The following is a 24021-nucleotide window of genomic DNA, read 5'->3' as shown; positions in this document are numbered from 1 at the left end:
CAATCCCTGCAGCTTAACTCGCTGGGGTTGAACCAATACTCCAAACAGCGCGTTTGCTCCCTCTCTTTTTAATGAGCAGCTTTGGTTTTGAACTTAGCAAAGGAATATTGATTTTCTTTGCTCAGGCGAGTGTGTGATATTATCTCAAGTAAAGGGAGAAAATGAGGGAGATGAGGGGTCAGGGGTGCAATTCTCCTGGGGTGATTTTCTCCCGGTGCAATCGCATGATGCCCCCTGACCCCCACATTATGAAGTAATCCCAGTCCGTTTAAGGGATTAGCCTAGCTGTGGTGAGATGGGAGTCACAACACACTCATTGATTTATCAAAGGTGGAAACATCAGCCAATGATCGAACATGTACGCAAACACAGCCTAACGTGTTAAACTCATCTCTCAGAGTCTGTGAAAACATTTCCAGAAATAGAAGCACAGTAAGACTATGACCGCAGAGCAGGAAGACACTAAGAGTTAGATGTCTACCACGTACAAATAATTAATTCTTTATTTAGCTTTGGGAAACCTCAATCACACTAAATACCCAATGTCTTATTCTTAATTAAAAGTACAAGCAAAACAACATATTGGCACCAGGCGGGACATAAAGGTACAGCAGGATTAATTAAAGATAAAAACCACATGGGAGCAGTGGACTAAGCTGTCAAAGCAACACAGAGAGTTTAACGTATATAGTTCATATGTCATCAGACAGTTGCCTATTTACACATCCTACAATTTGGAGTTGTGTTTCTGTCCACCTGGTCTTCATCCAACTCCTAAGGAAAATATTGGAGTATTTGGCTGCTAAATGCTCCACTATGTTCACCAGCGAGTCTCTAACTGCTGCTGCTGCTGCTGGGAACCACTGTAGGGGAATAACTTGTAAGTTAAAGATTAATATTGTAACTGTTAATCAAAAGTACTAACAGCTTATTGCTTTAAAGTAGGGCCGGGCAATAAAACAGTAATGATAATTATCACAATATAATAACAATATAACAAATGTTCAATATATCATCAATAAATGTTTGATTCAATTCATTTGAATCACAAACAAATTAGCACTTAATATTTCTATTAAGCTGAGGGAAAGGCACTGAAAAAAGATTTATTAATCATATTTGTTTTAATGTCCTACCTCAGATTTGTGAAGTGATCCACTGTTTGGTATCATGTGTTTGTCACGTTCAGACCATAAAGAAAAGTTTACTAACCTTAACTAACCTTCGGTTTCTTCATCTTTCACTCAGGAGCAAATATCTAATAATAATAATAATAATAAATTTTATATATAATGCACTTTACATTTCAATGAAATCTCAAAGTGCTACAGTAGCAGGGGGTTAAAAATAGTTCCCAATATAACAAAATCAACAAATAGCAATAAAACACCACAAAAATAAAATAAAAAGATGAGTGTTGAAAGGCCTTTTGAAATAGTTCTGTCTTTAGGCCCTTCTTAAAAACCTCCACAGTATGTGGGGCCCTTAGGGTCCCTGGGAGGGCATTCCAGAGCCGTGGGGCGACTGCCTGGAAGGCCCTGTCTCCCATAGTGGAGAGTTTAGTCCTTGGTTGGTGCATATCTGCCTTAAAAATGTAAAGAAATAATGATTTGGCATTCATCGTCATAATTACGGGTATCGAATGGTATGAAATGTTTTTATCGTGAGGCGGCTGTGGCTCAGGAGGTAGAGCGGAAGGTCAGCCGTTCAATCCCCGACTCCCCCTGGTTGCGTATCGAAGTGTCCTTGGGCAAAATACTAAACGCCGAATTGCCCCTGGCGGCTGTTCCGCCAGTGAAGGAATGTGTGTGACTGGTGAATGCAGATGTAGACTAGAAAGGCGCTATACAAGTACGGAGGATTTTACATTTACATTTTTGGCCACATCTCCCGGCCCTACTTTAAAAAGTAGAATTTTACTGAATGGGGGAAAAGTGTTTGTCAGAGATTATTATCTCAAGACTTCAACCTTGACCTAGTGTATACAGTACAGTGAGGATGGAGAGAGGACAAGAATCAATCTGATGCAAGGTTACTCAGTATAAAAGACAGACAGACATGTGTTAGAGACAGACTACAGCACACAGACTGCACATTTTGCTGCGAGACTTTCTCTCTTTGTGTACACAAATAAAAACCTTGAATTCACAGAGACGTCATTTTGACTTTTATTAAAGAACCTAAAGGAGAATATTTCTACCACAGCAGGCTGATGACAGCGGTAAAACAGTAATGACATGAGCTGTAAAACCAAAAGATTTTGATGAAGAGATAAATCTTTGCGGGTTTGCTTCTATGAGTGACCCCTTTCGCGCAGTCATTTGATCAATTGTTAGTATGAAAATATTGATCAGAGCAGCTTTATGCTGCATCATAAATTCAACTTCAGAGAAACGTCACTGTCCATCACACGAAATGAAGGTTTGTCTTTGATGTAGCCCATAAATAAACCAAGTAATATTCTGTTTCACCACATATTTTACAGATTATTAGAAAGGAGAGAAATGGAAAAGTGAACTCTTTCACCTGCATGCTGTGAATCTCTGAAACTCTCCGATAACCCAATGGCTTGCCTGGAGGAGAATATTGTACATGCAGGGGTAAAATGGGAGAAGCCCTCTATACGCCACTATAAAAGGAAGTCCTCGCTTTTTATCAATCAAGGAATTATTCTAGGCACATTTATCATCATGTTCTGGATTCATTTTCCAGTGAATTGCGGCCAAGACCTATTTATTATTAGAAATATTTTGAAAAGTGGAAAGGTGGAAAAGTGAACCTGGCCACTTTCATGTGAAGATACGCAGTCTGACATTTCATTTTCTACTTCCTCTATGAAATTGTATAGGATTAGAAATGGGTGAGGAGGTACACAACATGTTTTACAGATAATGAGAAAACAAAGAAGGTGAGCAAATCAAAATTATATTTTCTGAGGGAGAAAAAAGCACAAGTGTGCTCTGAATCGTAATGTTAAGAGAGGCTCCCTCAGACAGAGAGCCGCTGATAACACAGAACAGGAAGGCTGGCTTTTTAAACAAATCTCACTGCTCTATCATTTATCTAGAGCTGCTCTCAGGATCACACTGCAAGTATATTCAATGGGAATGTGTTTGTGTGTGTGTGAGCAAGAGTGGGATGTGTGTACGTGCACAACTGAAACTGAGATGTTTAGCTGACTCTTTCAGTTACACGCTTTATTATGCAAATGTGCTAACAATTTTACATATCTGTCTCATGTTTGAATAACTTTTACGACAAGAGCATAATGACAATCTTCCTAGGTCAGATTTAGTAACATTTCCATAATACTACCAACACAGCTCAATTCTGAACTGAATTGCTGCCACTGCCAGTTTAATTAACCATAAAATACAGTGAATGAACCAGGTTTTAGGGCTGCACGATATTGGAAAAGACTGACATTGCAATATTTTTGTTTTTTCTGCGATTTATATTGCGATATGAAAAAATACAGGAATTTTCACCGGACGACCTCAAACCTTTATATAAAAACCAGACAAAACTGGACATTACGTGGAGAAAAGAAAGCGAGGAGGTTAAACTACCTGGTGAGTTCAGAAAACATGTGTCTGTGACTTTATTCCAGCTGTTGTTGTACTTTAATGTGAACAAGTCAGCGTAGCATAGCCCCGATCGATCCAAACTCCCTTCAGAAAACAAACATTTTAGAAGATGTTGTCCTGCTGTCCTGCTGACAGACCTGACAAAGCATGAATTCATATGTTTAACAAATCTGCTTCATGTTGTAGTTATTTCGGCATCAGTTTGATCCGTTTATTGCAATTAAATCACAGCAAAATGTTTACTTTGGGTTCATACAGCTGTAGTAATGGCGAGTTGTGTTTATTCACGTTATCGCGTTAAAATCTCCTTCTCGCGTTGTGTATGTGAACACTTGCTGCGAATGTTCTCACGCTAGGAAAGCGTGGCGAGGAGAAAATCCGCGGTTGGTCTGAATGCGGCATTAGGCATCCAGAGATCCTGCAATAATACATAATAATAATAATAATAATAATAATAATACATAGGGATGGGGATACAGACCCGGTTCCAAAAGGACCGGTTCCAAAATTTCTCAAAAAAAAAAAAGGTTTGAGCTTATCGATACTGCTATCGAGACTTCCTATGATGTAACGTTATGTCTCGAGCCCTCAAATCTGATTTAATTTGAAACGCAATGGATAAGAAAATCATCAGGCTGCTTGCTTAATTTAAGTATCTGTCCTCAGTATCTCATCCTGTATGTTTTATATGTTTTATAGCCTGTATATGTTCTATAAATGATGATTCATCCGCATCATTCTTAATTGTTTTGTATTGTTTTTACATTTTTATATATATGTAGTGTGTTGTCTCTATGGACCTTTTGTGTCTTGAATAAAAGTCTGGTCTGTAGCCTTAAAAACTCAGCTGCTGGCTGAGACAAACCAGCCGCTCCTCCTCCTACCTGGTAAGTCACCTGCAGCCAGGAGAGAGGAGGAGGGACTGATACAGACTGATGTTGTTCTTTCTAAAGGTCACTCACTACTTGTGATGTCAGATAAAGTTACTGAGTTACTTTGCTGCTGTAAACATTAATGTTGCTGCTCTAGAAACAACATTTAGCTGTATTTAAAATATTAAATTAAGGCAGTTAATATGTGCACATATGTTTATTTATCGCAAGTGATATGTCATCTCAATATATAAAGGTTATGGCACATTGAATATTTCCCTCACACCGTGCAGGCCTACCTCATGCCCGTTGGGTCTGGTCTTAGCAAATAACCATCACTAAATAATAGTAAAGTATCGATAAAGAAACGGATCGTTAAGCAGTCTCAATAAGGGTATCAATATCAATAAAAATTAACGATCCCCATCCCTAATAATACAGAATAATAATGGAAAGAATATCTGCCAGTATATTTCCCATTCCCAGCTCTGTACCTTTCACACAGCGCAGCCAGCAGCATCCAGAACAATAAGGCAGTATGAAAGTGAAACAACTGTAATCTGTAACGTTAGCCTGGTCTCAACCGATCCAGCACAACAATTTGTCCCATGCAAGGACCAGCAGCAGAGTCAGGATGATAAAAAATGCCTTCACTCACCACAGAAAGGCGGCACAGCTCGTCGCGGCCCCGCAGTGTTTGTTGCGATGTTTACCCTTCCAAGTAAAGTTGAGCCCAGTTTCACAGCATCTTCCAGGTGAGTCCCGCTGTTGTCACGTTTTGCAATCCTCGCAGAAAGGTGAAGATGAAAACCGGCACCGGACAGTCTCCCTCGAAGCATCACGTTAACAGCCGGTCACACGCGGCGCGACGTTAGCTTGCTGTTAGCGATGGTGCTAACCTGTTGCTATCTGCAGACTATCAGCTCTCACACTCAGTACAACACACAAAACTGTGTGGCAGTGTGACAAACTCATTATAAACTAGCCAGGCTACTAACTGTCTCTGTACATTAACTAAATTAGACTTTTCTTTCTTCTGCCGCTTGTCGCTGCCTCCGCAGAAAACACACACATTCAGCACAACACCGCTGTTTTCCGCTCTGCTGCCTGTTAGTCCCGCCTCTTAACCAATCACACTTTTAGAAACGTGATTGCCAACTACATGGACGAATCGGAGGCCTCTCCTAAAATAAACATCACAATCTGTCACAGCTCAGGGTCAGAGGTTATCCTCTTAAAGTGACAGAGCTTAATATGACAACAGCACAACACCTGTGTGCTGCTGTTCACCTTTTAAATTTCAAGTGTTCATTCCTTTTAATTTTGAGGATTATAGCTGACAACTAATGAAAACCCCAAAATTCAGTATCTCAGAAAATTAGAATATTACTTAAGACCAATATAAAAAAAGGATTTTTAGAAATGTTGGCCATCTGAAAAGTATGAGCTATATTACATATTCTAATTATATGACCAGCACCTGTATACTGTATATAGCATTTTATGCATATGCACTGTGCCGGGGATAATCGTAGTTGTTTGTAACAAGAATAACACCAGCCTTGTGTAAGAGTATGTTAATAAATAATTACAAAACTCTATACAGAATTTGAATTGAAATATATATATATTAAAGCTCCATGATGTCTGTAATCTTGAGTAGGCTTGTTCCCAGTAAATGTTTTTTTCCTCCCCGTCACTGCACTCCTACAAATAAAAGCTGTAAACCTCCCTATTTAAAGAACAAGTAATTGCCTAAACAGGATTTTTATGGAATGTTAATTGAACTGGTTTTGATCTACGGACATTAGACAACTGGTAGACCTAACATTAACTGTAAAATAAGAAACCATCAGTCTGTGATTCCGTAACTTATATTTTTATTTTATATTATTCAACTAGTCTGTATAGTGCATAATAGAATTTATGGCTTTTTATTTTAATAAATAAATAAATTATCATCCAAAACCTAGTCATCATTAATGGTAACTGCTTAGGGCCCCGTGTCCACCAAAGCCTTTTTTCTGACGCCAGCGTCTTTTTTTCAATTAATTTACAAACTGGTAAAAATGGCAGCAGCGTGATGAGGCGCTGAGCGTTTTTCTGTTGAACTTTGGGAAAAACGCTGCGCTCGTCACTGTCACTTTTTATTCAGCTGTCCAATCACAGTAGAGGAGGGGCGGGACAAACACCACACCGTAGCAACAGTTACTATCCTGGAATCGGGCTTCGTCCAACCCCAGCTCTTGGACTAAACGGTGGTAGTCCGCTCGCTCTCTACCTGCTTCAGCCTTCTCTTCATACAGAGCAAGTACTCTGCTCTGTGTTGACATTTTTTCATCCAGTAAAGTTTGTTAGAAATACTTGCAACAAATATATCATAGCAACCAAAGCAGTCGGGAAAAACGCTGCGCCTCAAAAACACACACTAGCGCTCCCTGCTGGGTGTTTTCAGAAGAGCAGCTGGCGTTTTGGGCTGGCAAAAAATGCTTTGGTGGACACGGGCCCTATAAGTTAAGCTAGCTAAAAAGCCGCAGTCACGTAACGTTACCTTTCTTTATGGGTTCATTAGTGACGGATGAAGTTGGATGTTGTGGTGGTCGTGTCACGAATTTTTGATTCTTTGCACGCCACTGTTCTTTTCTTCCTACAGTCATCGACAACACAATCCTTGAATGTCTGTGTTGTACACGTAACGGACTTTTTCACACATGGTTGAAGGATTATGCCGCAAATGTTGAAATGAGCGAATGCTTTTCATCCAGTAAAGTTAGTTAGAACTACTTGCAACAAATATATCGTAGCAACCAAAGCAGTCAGAAAATACGCTGCGCCTCAAAAACGCCCACTAGCGCAAGAGCAGCAGAAGTTTTCAGCTGGCAAAAAAAAGGCTTTGGTGGACACGGGTCCTTACATGATGAAAACCAGCAAAATGTTTTAGGTATAGTGAGCAAAAAGTAACATCTTGTCATTTTAAACTTTGTCAGCCACTGTTAAAATGTAGAAAATAGGCAGCAGAATACTATATTCTGTCTAATAACTTGTGAAATTGCTTTTATGGCATCAAGGTGTAAGACGTGTGGGGGGGGGGGGGGAGCATTCTTCTCTCTCATGATGGTCAAGCCTTCAGCTACAACATGCGTTTTAAAATCAACCATCACTGCTGCAGCCTGAGAACAGAGAGACACTCCTCTTCCTGCAACTCGTTATTTTCCAGCTCACCGCTCTTCTCCACTGGTGACACCTTTGACACCAGATACCAAATACTTCAACAGACACATGAATGTTTCCTTGTTTCCATGTTTCCTTGTTTGAGCAAATTGCAATGAACAAGAAAGGTGTAAGTCAGTGTCGTTCTCAAGAAGGAATAGACAAGACTGCGCAGTCAGTTATTAGACATTGTTTCCAAACCCTGTGTCAGCCATTTGCACATTGTGTTTCTATCTTTCCCCCTGCTGTACATGTCTACACTAAGTGCCAACAGAATGAAATCATATTTTATTAGCGCACTTCCCATATAGCAAGCGGCTCTCTGTGCTTCTCAGACGCTCAACGGCCCCTGTAATGAAATCATGCTGCAGCCTCAAGGTCACAGCCAGGCTGGCTTCATGGAATCCTCAGATTCTCTATCAAAGGCAGAGGACAGGCTGATTGCTTCGTCTACTAGATCCCAACAGGTTCCCTGGGAATCTGGGCGACAAGACAACGGCTGATGGATGGATTATAGTTGCAGCAGAATCTCATCTCTGTGATGAACTTGTTCCATTTGATCCACCGCACGGAACCGAGAGGGTGGGAAAGTTAATCCTTCCTTTCACAGCAACCCACGTTGCCTGTGAGCTGATAAAGCATAAAATCAATGAATCAAGAGGTGTATGGTGTTATTATCGCATTTCAGTTTGCATACCTGTGATTTTTCCAGTGAGAATGTTTTTCAGAAACACATTTCCAGTAAAAAGTATCTTCCTGTGCCCTCCATCCTTAAAGTATAAACGCATTTGTAATTTTTCCAGCGGTCACTCCCTTCTTTATCACTTGTTTGCCAATGACGTCCTCCAAACCACAAGAAACATTATTTGTCATCACCCTCTGAAATGACACGAGCGTGTTCTGATCTGTTGCCTCCATCATCTCGGTCTGTCAGTGCCTTCCAAACCCTCTCATATCACATTAACCAATAGCTTCTTGTTACCATTTTCTGCTTCCTGCTATGGCTAAAGGTGGGTTTATGGACAAAAACAACATGATTAAAGCCAGGAAAAGAGGAATAACTAGTTGGTATAGGATAGGAAACAAAGAGAACAACATTGTTTTGTTGCCCAGACAATACACCCTAACCCTCCTCCCTCAGACGTTTTGCAGTACTAATAACAAGATCATACTACTCTGTTTTGGTTCCTAACCAAACCTGTCTCTTTTGGATTTTTCTAATTGCAACTTTGAGCATGTTTAGGTTGTCAGTGTTTTTGTAAAGTGTAATGTTCTTTGGAGATGGTAAAACACAGGACTCTGTTGTGTTCCAACACATTCTCGTTTTTTTACGTTTAGGGCTCTGTGGGTAACTTGGCAATGGTTAGCAACAATAAATATGCAACATCCTGTTAGACTTTCAAAATAATACGTTAATGTTGCGAAACATTTTGAAACAGCACGCTCTTAAAGTTAAGAAACGTTGCAATTTGTTTAGGTTTAGGAACCACGGCCCTGTTTCAGAAAGCAGGTTTAACAACCTCTGAGCTCTGAATTGACTGAGTCTGAGATGTGAAACTCCGAGTGCCAACGTGGACCATGATATTATTATTATTATTATTATTTATTATTACTATTTATGTTCAAACGTAGGAGTGGAGGAAGGATCAATAAGATAACAATAATACATTTCATACAGCGTAGCTCATTCATCATCTACCAGACTGGAATTTCCCTAATGAATGATAGGGTGAAATTCTACAATAGCCCATTAAATTCATTTTAAATAGGTAATATTTATTCAGCTGTAACCTTAGGGAACAAAATGCCGGTGGCAATAACTGAAGATGTCCGACCCTAATACAGAGGTGATATTATGCTAATTTTCGGGTTCATCTTTTTATTTAGGAGTTGTACCAGAACAGGTTTACTTGGTTTTATTTTTTAAAAAAACACCATAATTTTGTCATACTGCACATTGCTGCAGCTCCTCTTTTCAGCCTGTGTTGAAGGCTTCGTTTTAGCTATGGAGTGATACATCTTGTCTCTAAATGATCTTTGTTGGGAGTTGCACATGCTCAGTTCCTAGTTAAGGACTACTAGCCAATCAGAAGCAGAGAAGGGCGGGTCAGCGAGAAGCCGGTAAACAGCTCGGGTTCAGCCGTACGTGTTGCCGACCGGCTTGGCAACACGGACTGGAGCGAGAGTTTCAGAGCGGTGAGTTATTAATCTGTATCCATAAAGTTTTAACTGAGCTCTGTCTCTACATCACAGGAACAACTTTCTGTCCACTGACTGCCTGGAGGGTAGCTAGTGTTTGGAAGGGAGAGGAGAGCTGTGTGCTGCAGCTCGCTGTTTCTGAGGGCGTGTCGGAGTAGCTACCAGACGAGCATTGCGTTCTCTGTTTGAAAATAATAATTAAACTCAAATATCGTACCCATAGCAATAAATTAATTTCTATGATCCTACCAAGACGTCGTAGGCTAATGTAGCATGTGTGTGGTGTGATGAGGGGAAATAAATTATACCGATGGATCCTTAACTGATTTGAAATAAGATGAGACAAGGTGGCTTAAAAAACTGTGTTTGGTCTCAACTAAAGCTACTCCTGTTTCCAACTTCCCTTTATTAATTATACCACACCCATAATTACTATGGTGTGGCTGATTTGCCAATCAGTGGCCTTGCTGTCAATCAAAATCAGAACTATAACCAAAAATCTGTGAAGTCTTTGAAATTATAACCAGTTTGGCTCTTACACACTGTTTAAACAGGCTTGTGAGTTTATGGTCATGCAATTATCAGCCCGTCCTTAATTATGCAGCAGCTTATTACGACCCATATTTACATTTTTTGCTAGTCCACGACGTCTAGTGGTAGAAGGAGTCAGGTGACTTAGTATAAAGAGCAACAAAGTCCGTGTAAGGAGGTGGCAGGGGGGATGGATGTGTCAAGTAAATGCAGGACTTTCACTCAGGAAATAGAGGTTCGAGTCCCCTGTGAAAGAAAGTCAAAGTTGGCATATACGTCACGTGACGTAATGTACTGGTTTTTTTTTTTTACCCAAACCACCATCTTTTCCTAAACTTAACCGAGTGGGTTTGTTGCCTAAACCTCACGTTTACCAACGTCATGTGACTTACATAATGTACTTAACGTCCAGTGCACCTGTTGCTGGACTGGTACGGTCTCATTACAATATTCAATATGCAGTCTAACTAACATAATGTAACGAGCAATTGGTTCAACCTCCAGCTGATAAAAATATTACTGTAACGTTGCAGTGGAAGTTTACCTGAGTTTCCAACATATTGAGTATAGCTGTGTCCCTGTCTGTCTATAGCTGCTGGCACTCTGCCCTTTTTCTGGGAGAATTGTGCCAAATTGCGGCTCGCTGCGCTGAATGAAAGGTACAGAGCCGGTGATGATCTGCCTCTGGGCCGGGAACACTGAAGTAACAGAGCCTGAACGTGTCTGTGTAAGAAAGCTACATGCTGGTGTTTGTGTTTATTGTGGGATCTCTGTATGAAAGCAGTCTTAAAACCACACTACTTGTGGCCGCTAAAACTACATATTGCCCCTTTAAAACGTTTCTACTGCTATTACTGTATTTGTAATTTGTATTGTTTTCATTTTCTTTTGTGTAAGTTTTCCTTTCAATAATTTTTTTGACTATGTTCCTCATTTATATTGAGATTGCTGTATGTCTGGGTCACATGGGGAGGGGAGTTAGGAAAGTGTTTTTTTGTTATTTATATTTCTTAATAATTTAGATAATTAAAAGAAATTAATCATCAGCCAAATTGAGTTGGATAGAGTTCAGGTGCTTCTTAACTACAACCCTAATAATTAAATTCTCTTTGCATTGGCTGTGTCCTGTGTGAACAGCTCCTCTGTGACTGTACATGCCATAATCATCTACAGCTGATTTGTTTCAGTCCTGCAGCTCTGCCATTATTCACCGTTGCCACCGTGATCACTGCCCTCTCTTTTTACTCCATTCTTTTTTTCTTCTCCTCCCCTCTTTTTCACCCTCCACCCCCTCCCCTTTGGGGATTGCTGGGTGGCTGCAGTGTGTGTAGAGATAAGACAGGAATGTCTGCAGGTATGAGCCATGGGATCCATTATGGCCGACTAATACATTAAGAGACATTTCAAACCGAATCATGGCAGGTGAAGAACAGCTCTCCCTCTGGGCAGGCTGAAGCATCTGTTATGACAAGCAAACCAAATCTCAGCTTTCCCTGGATGAATTAGGAGTTACCTCCAGATACACACACACCTACAGTTCCTCCTCCACCCCTTTCCACCCCTTTCTCCATTCCCACTGTCCACCAGCTCTCTGATGCTGTCACCTTCCATCTTCTCTCTTCCCTTCACATCTCCAAAACACCACTCTGAAGAGAGGAAAAAGGCAACAGTTCAGGGGAGCAGAGAGAATATGGTGTGAATGTGTGTGCGGGTGTGTGTGCACAAGAAAGGAAGAGTAAAATAGTCAGTGAGAGACGCCTGCGGCAGAAATGTTGAGATAATGGTTTCATTTGGAGAGATCGTGATGAGACCCTTGAAGGGAAAGTCCCCTCAGATGGGTGAATGAGTTACCTCTCTCTTTTCATCTCTCAGCCACCAGATCATGCTGTCCTTGAAGCCACGGGAACATTGGACCCTCTGCCTTTAACTAACCCTGACAATCACAGCTAAGAGGAGAGAAAAGCTGTCCTACACAGCCTGGTGCCTGCAGGCTTCTTCAAAACATAAAAGACACTCAAACAGACGCAGTCAGGCTCACATATAAAAGCACACAGAAGGCATAAAAGCCGCCCCCCAAAAGGCCACAAGAAAAGAAAATTCTATCTGCAATCAAAGGTAATATTTTTTATGTAAAGCCAAAGCGTTAAACGTGATAATGTCCAAGTCGGCTTCATGTTGAAACAGTGAGAGGGAACATGGGCTTTTCTATTAGCTGCTCCTGAGTGAACATTCAAAAAGGCAGGGAAATAAGCGGCGGCAGAAACACTTTATAAATATTCATAAAGGCTTTTAAAAGCATGTAATCATTTTCCCTTTTATGCATAATGTAGCTTATTTATTTCACACATTACCATGCGTTTGGAGGAAATTGTTCCCTGTTTGAGGGAACTTGTATCTCTGGCTGCGGTTAGCTGAGATACAGAGCCAGCTGCCACACAACTGGGGAATACATCCAATGTGTGTGTGTGTGTGTGTGTGTGTGTGTCTCTTCATAGTGTGTTGCACATGTTTTTCTGTTTGCAGTTGTTTATTTCTGCGAGCTGACAATGATGATGGTGGTCGTTTAGGGAGTGATCCTAGTCATATTATAGTGCTAATTCAGTCGCGCTGACACCTAACTATCAAACAACAGTGTGTGTGGAAATGTACTCGATGGTCCCTTGATGTTCACCCCAGAATCACACTCAGGCTAGAAAAGCCTCTGAAACTGCCTTAAAACATTAAGGATTCACACATACTCCCCTGAAATTCAGTCTGTTAGAGATTTCAGCTGTTTAGAGGTACGGTTTGTAGAATTTTCACATTAATAAATCATTGCCACATCCATTTTGAATAAAACACAATCTCTCACTTGGCAGTAACTGAACTTCAAACATTCAAATAATGTTGGAGAAATGTAATTAAAATATTTTTTATATTCAATTAATATGAATTATATGTATTCCAATCTGCTTAAAAACACAGAACGAAGTCAGAACCACAAATGTTATAATTAGTGCTGGGCAACGAATAAAAAACTGAATCGCAATTAATCGCGATTAATCACATTGTTATGCGCAAAATAGAATAATGAATTCTAAAGCGCTCGCAACTAAGGGGCAGAAAGCAGCACTCTGTCTTCGTGGTACATCAGTTTATACGACAGATCTAGCTGCAGTGTTGGGCAAATTACTCAGAAATTGTAATGACTTATTTTTTACTTATTACTCATTTAAAAAGTAACAATATTACTTATTTCTCGGTATTAAAAGTCACATTACTCGTTACCGCACCCCGTCCTTAAAAGTGACGGGGAACCTGTTCAGCAGTGCGTTTTAGAAATGAATCCACTTTACTGGAACAATAATTAACCTGAGGAGTCAACAAGCAGCCGAACTGAAAACACTGCAGCCTCTCAGACCAGAGGATTCTGGATCATATGAGCTATGGATATAAGCTATTTACATATAATAAAAAAACCTCCCTCTGATCGCATATTCATAACAGCATTAATGAGTATGATTTTTACGAATCATAACGTTTTTTAACGCCACTCTGTCCTGCTGAGTGGACGCTTCTCTGGCAGCAGCGGCCGGAGTTTCTTTCTACAGGCTAACTTTGACGCTTTAGCAGATGCTTCAATACAAAATTGTTCGTGGTTGAACGGTGTTAATTGGAAGGTCGGTGGTTCAAGCCCCAGCTCCTCCCGGCTGCGTGTTGAAGTGTACTTCGCGCGTTAACGTGCCCAACCCTAGTTTTAATGTACCAATTAAATACCGTATATATAATTGACTGATTAGAATTGATTTAGCATTTCTGGGCGCTTATATTTGACATTTAGGTATGTTGAACACAGTCAACAATATCCTATGACAAGCAGGAGGTTCTGTGCACAGTATGCTTGCAGCAACTAAAGCATAATACACGTTGTGGCAGCCCAAAGCACGATACACGACATGTTTACTTATTTAACATTTACCCAAAACAACAATCTTTACCTTACCCTAACCAGTGCTTTTGTTGCCTATATCTAACCAACCAAAATGTAAACCCTGGCATCTGTTGTCAAGGTACAGAGCTTCGTACAAGTTATAGAAAACATGGACAGCATAAGGAGTGTAATAATTGATGGACTAGGACTACGTAAAGTTGGTGCAACATACTCATGGTCAGTGTTGGGCAAGCTACTTGGAAAATGTACTGAGCTAAGCTACCAGCTACTCTACATTAAATGAAGCTTCACTACACAGAAACTACCCCCCAGTTAAATGTAACAAGCTAAGCTACAGCAACGTGGCAAAAGCATCTAGTTACATCTAAGCTACTTTTTAAATATTTTATAGTTAGGTCTATAGTTAGGTCCTCAAGCCTTTAAAAAAGGCACCACCCACATCTGTTTACTTGTCTGTTGGGTCATGGAACTGCCAGTCGGCAGTCAACAAAGCTGACTTTATCACTGCTTATGCTAACACATTATCTCTTGGGCTACTGGCGCTCACTGAGACCTGGATCAAACCAGAAAACACTGCTACCCCCAATGTATCTGCGCTGTCCACCAATGAATCTTTCACCCACACCTACTGGGTACTGGGTTCTTAATTTCCAACAAATGGAAATTCACACAGCTGCTACCCCCGAATCAATATGCCTCCTTCGAATACCATGCTGTCTTTGTGTCCGTTCCCGGTAAAGGTCTCTGTGATTGTCATATACCGTCCACCAGGACAAATGGTAACAAAGGGTAACTTTGTGGAGGAGCTAGACACACTTCTGTCTTCAATAACAGAGCATGACTGTCCCCTACTTGTCCTCGGTGACATGAACATTCACTTAGACAATTCGAACTCAGCAGACTTCCTGTCTCTATTTCAGTTCTTTGATCTAACACGGGTTCTCAGCCCCCCCGACCCACAAAGCTGGCAAGGTGCTTGACCTCGTTCTTGTCCGAAACAGTCACACCTCTACATGTGTCAGACCACTATTTCATTCAGTTCACGGTATGCCTACAGGAAAAGCCCATTGTTCCAACACCATTGGTCTCCCGCTCACTTTGCCTCAGTGGTAGCTTCCGCTCTACCCTCCCTCAACACATTTTCCTCACTTGAGGTCAATGATGCCATACAATCCCTGTGCGCTACTAAATCCTCCTCCACCACCCACAAACTTGTCTTCTGACACCTTTGCTGCCTTCTTCACAGGCAAAGTGGCGGCTATAACTAGCCAATTCTCTGAAACATTCAGACTCAAGCATTGTAGCAGTCCTACTACATCTTTTCCTCTGCCCTCCCAGGTCAGTGGTTCTTCACTCTCCTCGTCGACCAGTGTCTCTTCTACCATTTTTATCCAAAACTATTGAACTGGGCAGTATTCAAACAGGTCTCAGAATTCCTCTCACGGAATGACCTCCTAGATCCATACCAGTCTAGTTTTAAGAGTGCCCACTCCACTGAAACGGCTCTTCTGTCTATAACAGAAGCCCTAAGGTCAGCTAAAGCTGCAGCCCAATCCTCGGTTCTTATCCTGCTTGATCAGCTGCCTTTGACACAGTCAACCACAGGATCCTGCTATCCGCTCTCTCAACAATGGGCATCTCGAGTAAAGCACTCCTGTGGTTCGAATCCTACCTCTTGGGGCGTTCCTACAATGTTTTGTGGCAAGGACCATTATCCTCCTCCCACTGCCTCTCCGCAGGGGGGCCCCAAGGCTCAGTGCTTGGGCCCCTTCTCTTCTCAATTTACACCACCTCACTGGGGCCGATCATTCGCTCGCACGGCTTCTCTTACCTCTGCTACGCAGACGACACGCAACTCTACCTATCCTTCCTGCCAGGCGATCCCACCGTCTCGGTGCGGATCACGGACTGTCTCTCGGACATATCTGCATGGATGAAGGCTCGCCACCTTCAACTAAACCTCTCTAAGACCGGACTCTTGGTCATTCCAGCCAAGCAATCTGTCCACAATAACATCAAACTACAAATTAACTCCGCAACCATCACTCCAACCAGGGTGGTGAGAAACTTGGGTGTCATGGTTGATGACCAGCTGTCTTTTTCTGACCATGTTGCTGCTGTTTCTCGGTCATGCCACTTTGCTCTATACAACATAAGGAAAATCAGGCCCTACCTCACTCAGCACGCCACCCAGCTTCTGGTACAGGCCATGGTTATCTCTCGCCTCGACTATTGCAATGCCCTCCTAGCAGGTCTTCCAGCTTGTGCGGTGAAACCCTTACAAATGGTTCAGAACGCAGCAGCGCGTCTGGTTTTTGATCAGCCCAAAAGGACTCATGTCGCTCCATTACTCAGTGATCTCCACTGGCTCCCCGTGGCCTCCAGAATCAAATTCAAGTCACTAATGCCTGCTTACAGAGTGACTACTGGGTCTGCACCCATCTACCTAAACTCCATAATACAAACTTACGTTCCTTCTCGGCCGCTACGCTCCTCCAACGAACGCCGCCTGACTGCCATCCCTTCACACAAAGCGATCCTAGTCCCGGCTATTCTCATTTGTGACACCACGATGGTGGAACGAGCTACCACACGCCATCAGAGCAGGGGCGTCCCTGTCTAACTTCAAGAACTCTTGAAAACTCATCTCTTCAGGGGACACTTCGTCATATAACACCTCTAACTCCTAACCTCTAACATGCACTTCCTGTGCTCATTTTCTTCTATCCCCTACAATTATCTTGTTTTGATTGCACTTTCTGTTAACTCTTACTTCCTTCCCTAGGTATTTACCCCATTGATGTGATATGTACTGTGAGCTCTTACTAGTATGTTTTGTCAGTTGTAGATCTGTAGTTGATGCTCTGTTGATGCTTGTATGTTATTCCTCAAATGTAAGTCGCTTTGGATAAAAGCGTCTGCCAAATGAGTAAATGTAAATGTAATATATACATACATACACAGAGACACAGACACACACTGTTTATATTGAACTAACTTCATTCCACAGTAACAATAGAAGAAAGACTAAAGACCTGCTCCAAACAGTGTGTGTGTGCGAGAGAGAGCTAAATCAGACACACTCTCTCTCCTACTAAATGATGGATTTCCTTATGAAACAAAGGGAGAACCATTGTTGTTCGTATAAAGTAACTTAATTCTCACATTATTAATTTATATATAATTATATATATATATGTAAATTTTTGCTGTGGCAACATTGCAACCTAAACAAAAAACATTCATGGCAATGGGCGAGAAAGAGAGAGAGATCTCATCTCACGGAAACAAGTTTCTGCCACTACATATCAAAGTTTCCTCCTCACTAGAGGAAGAGCTGTCCAGGCTGGACCCTGATCCTTCTCACAAGAGGTGTTACAATAACACAATATAAAGTAAACTCAATCACGCGTGTCTTTATTCCCCTGCAGCAAAATCGCAGACATCAGCCCAAGGATCGGTACGTGATGTCACCGTCACAGGAAGCGCTTCTGCCGGCTGCACATACAGGTCCGTGTGTGGCGGTGGTGTCACTCACTGATCCTTCAGAAAGGCTTGGGAAAACGTAGCGTGTGGCTAAAACATCTAAAATTCCAAAAAATATGGAGGCCATGGCCTCTGTGGTAGCTACACTCTGGGATCTGCGTGAGGTCTCAGAGGTCTGCAGGCTTGGTAGCTCTTCCCTCAGTGTCATACAGAACACTAGCCGTGTTTCCATCCCTGTTTTTTTACGCGCATTTTGAAGTACCACATTAGAAAAGGTAGATGGAAACGGCAAGCGTCTCGCCGGATATTCCCATTACACGCGGAGACATGACTGGTAGCAACTTGCCCGCTTGAAACGCAATCATGAGGCCCTCTCTCCATTTTTCTCAGATCCATGGCCTTCATGTCCGTGCCACTGGTTTTGTTTCTGGTTTGCAACTTATGCGTCTTTTTTATCACAGCCACGTAACTGCACTTTTGGGTAACGTGGTTTATTCGCTCCAAACCAGCTGTTGGAAAAGCACCTGATTCGCAGTTTCTTTTTTTTTTTCTTTCATGCAACATTTCAAAACTCCGCTTAAAATTCGTATGACAATTGGATGGAAACATGGCTATTATGTCCCTGTGAATACCACATTTCCTCTGCCATATCCAATTTGTTTTTTTCTATTATATGCATCAATGATTTGAATTAAAAATATTTAGCTACGCCAAAGAAGCCCCAGTGAAGCAGTCTTGATGACATGATGATCCTCCCACACAGTGCAGTTCAGCAGTAAGCCTAAGCGTGCCAGAGACCCAGGACCGGCTCTGCCTCCAACAACAACACCTGCTGGCGTCCAACGCAGCATTCCTACGCACACTCCACAGTAACACCACCACTGCTTTCCATTACACCGCCGCATGGGCCCACCACACACTAACCACCTCCGCTTTCATTCACACACCCGCCCATGCAGCCATGTGTGTACAGAAACATGCAGCCTTTTTCCTAATAGCCAAAATAGTGTGTGTCGCACGTACACAACCTTGCCAAGAAAAGCGCTTGCAAAGCTGTAGCAACACCTAGCAGGGTGTAAACTGTATATTGCTAGAGGTGGGAATATTCCTCACTTTCTATGTGAGATATAGACACCTTAAATGGCTGAGTGTGAAGAGAATGAGCCATGCATATCCACAGGTAGTGTGTGTGTGTGTGTGTGTGTGTGTGTGTGTGTGTGTGTGTGTGTTGGGGGGGGGGGGGGGGTACGGAGCATGAGGACCAGGTCACCGGCTGAATGGGGGCCCCACACAACTGATGGCTGATCCCTGTCCTGATGTTTTTAGAGTGAGAACTCACAACACCTATTTTATGCCAATCCAAATGTTTGTTTTGGGGCAATTTCACAGCTCCAAAAGTTTGACTACCAGGGGGACACACAAACTTAAATAACTCTCACTCACACAAGTCCACTAAAGAAAAAACTGCATCAGCTGTTTGTTCAAATCCCGAAAACATATGAAAACACGTGTCATTATGTCTTACTGACAAAGACCTCTAGCAGTTGTGAGATTATGAGATTAAATTTGTCTGTCATGAGCAAAGTCGATAGTAATGTGACGTCATACAAACACAAAACTTTGTCGGGAGGAGGTCGGGGTGGACTGAAACAAACCGTGCTTGCGTTTGGTACTCGTTTCCTACCAACTTTCGATTTTTATTTATTTTAACCATCGTGCCTTAACCAAGTAGGATTCATCTTTTAACCATGGAAGTTAAGTTTCCATGACCATAACCACGTTTCCTGTGCCCTGACGAGTCATTTATTTGCCAAAACAAAACTTTAACCCTAGTGGTGGCAAATCAGAAAATGCTAATCTAAAACTTTTGCTAACACTAAGTTGTCTTGGAAGGCATTGACAAATGTCAGACTTTGTCCACCAAGCATCAGTGATATCAGTGAGGTGAGGTGTCTACGCAGAGCCCAAAGGATCCTAAAGGACAGTACCCACCCAGCCACAGCCTGTTCACCCTGCTGCCTTCTGGGATATAGAGATACAGAAGTTTCTGCTGTCGTACCACTTCCACTTCAACCTCCACACACCACCATAAATAAATGACATTTTTGAATCTTACTGTACATACTTTCTGGGTATATGTATGTGTGTCTTTAAGTAACTATTTATATTGCCTTATTTCTATATTATATATATTTGTATATATATACACACACACACACACATACTATAAATCCCCCTCTCACCCCTTGCAGGGTGGTATGTGTCATCCTCAAGCTCGGGTCCTGGGAGTCTGAGGGTTCTGCGCAGTATCTTAGCTGTTCCTAGGACTGCACTCTTCTGGACAGAGACCTCTGATGTTTTACCTGGAATCTGCTGGAGCCACTCTCCCAGTTTGGGGGTCATGGCCCCCAGTGCTCCGATTACCACTGGCACCACTGTTGCTCTTACTTTCCACATCTTTTCTAGCTCTTCTGTCAGCCCTTGGTATTTCTCAAGCTTCTCGTGTTCCTTCTTCTTGATGTTGCTGTCGCTTGGGATTGCCACATCTATCACTACTGCCTTCTTCTGCTGTTTGTCGATCAACACGATGTCTGGTTGGTTAGCCATCACCAGTTTGTCAGTCTGGATCTTAGCTCGTTCATTCTTAACTACATTAGGAGGTGTCTTCCATTTTGACCTTGGGACTTCCAGCCCATACTCATGGCAGATGTTCCTGTACACTATGCCAGCTACCTGGTTATGGCGTTCCATGCCTGCATCTTACACCCTGCTGTTATGTGCTGTACTGTCTCAGGGGCATCCTTGCACAGTCTGCACCTGGGGTCCTGCCTGGTTGAATAAAATACAGTATAATTTGGTGCAAGGTAATTATTTTGTGTAAAAGAAGAAGTGGATCACTTAACTGTTTTGATTCAAATGATTCCATGAAGTTACCTCTAGCACCAGCCTCAGGAGAAATTTCTAGTCTCACTAGTGACAACGGTTTACAAATAGCAAAAATATGCTGTTTGTTTTTTTCCAGAACTTTGGTATTGTAAGGTGTAATGAACACAAAGGCCAGCACAATCCTTGCACATCTAATAAACAGAGTAAGGCAGAATTTACAGGCTGACTCTCCTGATATTGATTAAAAGTATCTCAGTGACAACTAAATAAACATTAGCATCGAGACTAAGTGATCAAATCGGCTTTGTTGGTTTTCAACTTAACATATAAAAAGAATGAGACAGATTTTTTTTGAATTCCTTTTGGTGCTGTGCTCTTTAACCTAATCACAAGGTGCAGACAGAAAGAGAGCAGGCAGGCTTTTTAGTGATAAAGACCACCCAGGAGAGATGTCTAAGACATATGTAGGACAGAGAAAAGATTATAAATAGAAAAGGTAAAAATAATCGACAGAACACTTGACACAATGCAGACAAGACTGCTGCTGTTTGTTCTTGCTCAGCTAAACAGTCCCTTCAGCTGAGGAACAGGCATGTGGTTTTCCTTTTTGACATAATACAACAGAGGGAAGGGGAAGAAAACAAAGAGCATGTAGTGAGGAGGAAGGGAGGAGGACGGGAGTGAAGAATGTAAGTGTCTTCAATACTTAATATCCAAGAAAACATGCTCGTCTAAGTGATTTTTACCAGTGGGGTTTGTGGAACGCTGAGGTTTAAGCTTTCTGCACGCTCGTCTTCTCTCTGCTCTGTAAATCAGATATGTGTTAATTGTGTGAAAGAGCAAAACACACCGTGGCTTCATTGATGCACTTTCGAGAAATCTACTGTATCTTTCACTGAAGTGAAACAGGATTACACAAATGCATCAGCCCAGAGGGAACACCAAAAAGACTACAAATACTGTCAATTTATTTTATAACACTTGCAGTCATTAAAATGATCCATTCCTGAGTGGCCACACCAACACCAAATGGTTTGGGGAACAGCAAAATCTATATATCTATGTCTATCTACTTTACAGTAGATGGGATGCTTTTTCCCCCACGATTGCACTCCTACATCCAGATTTATACACACTTTGATTTTCTTTACCAATTTTGCCTAGAGCTGGATAAAATATTAACCATCATGAGTTTATAGTTAGGGTAAAAAAGTAACCTTTTTTGCTCTCCTTCTCTTTCACTTTTAAACTAATTCTGTTTAATGTACTCTCTAAAATATTTAAAAACAGTGTCCTCTGACCTTCTAGCTGCTAATATGCAGAAGATAGGAGTTTAAAATGTTAGCAGGCTGCTCTACCCCCTGACTGATGGAGGCTGTTCGCCCTGATGATAGGAAGGTCTGCAGACACTACTTAAAGTACTGCACCCTTCACTGCATGCTTTTTTTCCTGAAAATATATCGTATTTATAGTTGACAATGTGTAATTATAATACTTTCAAACATGAGACATTAAGGTACAGTTCTCTTTCAGTAAAACAAAATGAGATAGGCAATATAGTTTTTCAAATTTTTGTTACAGTACCAATTTTCCTCACTGTGTAGCAACCAGATCACACAGCATCCATATCAGCACACGTCAGCTGATGAAGTTTGATAAGTTGTCACGAAGTGTAGATGTGTGAGTGCTTGATGGCCAGGCCCAGGCGGGCTCAGCCCGAGGAAGCAACACGGAACCCACCATCTGCGGACTGGGTGCATAGCCAATCAGGTGGCAGGCACAGACGTGGGCCTTGGTGTGCTGGCTGTGGAAACTAGTTTTAGGGAATGTCAAATCTACGTCCTTGGTTTTAACCCAAAAATATTGGTGTTGGATATTGTACTTGTAAAAAACGCACTCCTGCTGTAAGAGTTTAATATACTCTGAACACAGCATTTTGTTTAAACTCCCAGACCTGTGTTGAAACCAGAAGAGATTTATGTCACTCTCATCGGCACTACCAGAGAACATCAATAAGCAAAATGAAATGTTAGTAAATTGTGTCAAATGCTTGTGTTAAGGGACCAGATTTGCATCTGATGAATATTTTGAGCAGTCATCCACTGTCTGTATGGGGAGGCAGCGCCATCATCACATTTAGGCACTTAAAATTCAGGAAATAATTACAGGCTCAACCATTTTATAACCAAATCCACTTTCTTCCCTGCTCACCACCAGGCAGAGGAGCTGCACACATGGGAAAAGGCAAGGCAAGTTTATTTGTATAGCACATTTCAACAACAAGGTAATTCAAAGTGCTTTACAGAAAACATAAAAGCAACAGGGAAATATAAAAAATTTTAAAAGCAACATAAAATATAATAAAAGTTACAGTAAATATTTATTTAAAAGCAATGACAAAAAGCTAAAAACAAAGAAAAAGAAAACAGGACACTAAAAGTAACAGTGCAGTGTAAGTTATCAATAAAAAGAAAAATCTTAAAAAACATGAACAAGGCAAGCCTGAAAATAAAGTCTGCACTTCTGGGGGTTGATGGAGAAATATGGGGGTATATGGGTGTGTGCGGTGTGTTGCAGTTGTTTAACAGTCTGTGCGTGTGTGCATCCCTATCTTCCATTGTTCTTGGAAGACAAATTTCTGCTGTGTTTATGCAGTTTCTCAATGCTTGGAGCACTACAAACACATGACCATTTACCTCCATCTATATGGACAGGCCTTTTAATATCTTTCCTACAAAGCTCTTGCTCAGCTAAGATGGGAAATAGGCTACTATAAAGGTGTTTATTTAAATCAGTCTGAGTATTTACTGGTATAAATATTAGGCTATCGAATAACATTTCAATTGAGGAACATTCATTTGATCTAGCTTCAAGAGACAGCGCATCTAGAGAGAGAGGCAGATGTATTAAAATACCGGAAGCCTACCTTAGAAAGGATGAAAGCTGAATGTTGCCATAGTAACTGCTTCAGAGTTCGGACGTCACTCTTGTTTACCATGCCGGTAAATCTGAATGAATTATACTTTGGTGCTCATAGTTTCTGTAAAATGAACTGAACAACTGAAATTGTGGAGAATCTAACAGATCTAAGGATGCGTAAGGACTGGAAAAGCACTTCATGAACACACAGAGATATAACAGCAGGTAATGGTTAGTTTGAGTCGCACAGGCACACGCTACTGTGCTGTGACTGGCGTTCATGTTGCTGGCCTGTAGTTTGCTACAGCTAACGTCTATTCAGTCGGTAAATTGCCTGTTGGAAGCGAAGAAACACAGACTGCACAAACAGTCCAGCAGTAAAATTCTAGCTAATATTGCA

At 41.5% G+C, this 24021-nt stretch overlaps 1 protein-coding gene across 6 annotated transcripts in view; it reads right to left on the bottom strand.

The window, feature by feature from the left end:
* The window catches only part of grik2 (glutamate receptor, ionotropic, kainate 2), a 296366-nt gene that overhangs the window by 224524 nt on the left and 47821 nt on the right, over positions 1 to 24021 (bottom strand). For 4 of the 6 annotated variants that reach the window (XM_038712325.1, XM_038712328.1, XM_038712329.1 and 1 more), the window contains exon 1: positions 5118 to 5548. The exons of the other annotated variants lie outside the window; for them this stretch is intronic. In XM_038712325.1, the coding sequence (XP_038568253.1) occupies positions 5118 to 5298 (181 nt within the window). In that variant the 5' untranslated portion in view covers positions 5299 to 5548. Of the gene's footprint in view, positions 1 to 5117; positions 5549 to 24021 lie in introns of those variants that run through there. 6 annotated transcript variants of the gene reach the window in all.

The sequence above is a fragment of the Micropterus salmoides genome, unplaced genomic scaffold (genome assembly GCF_014851395.1).
Source record: "Micropterus salmoides isolate LMB-PRFRI ecotype aquatic unplaced genomic scaffold, ASM1485139v1 Ms_hic_scaffold_11, whole genome shotgun sequence".
In the NCBI taxonomy this organism is placed as follows: Eukaryota; Metazoa; Chordata; class Actinopteri; order Centrarchiformes; family Centrarchidae; genus Micropterus; species Micropterus salmoides.
Note: the sequence above shows the minus strand (reverse complement) of the source record. Positions and strands in the feature narration are given on the sequence as shown.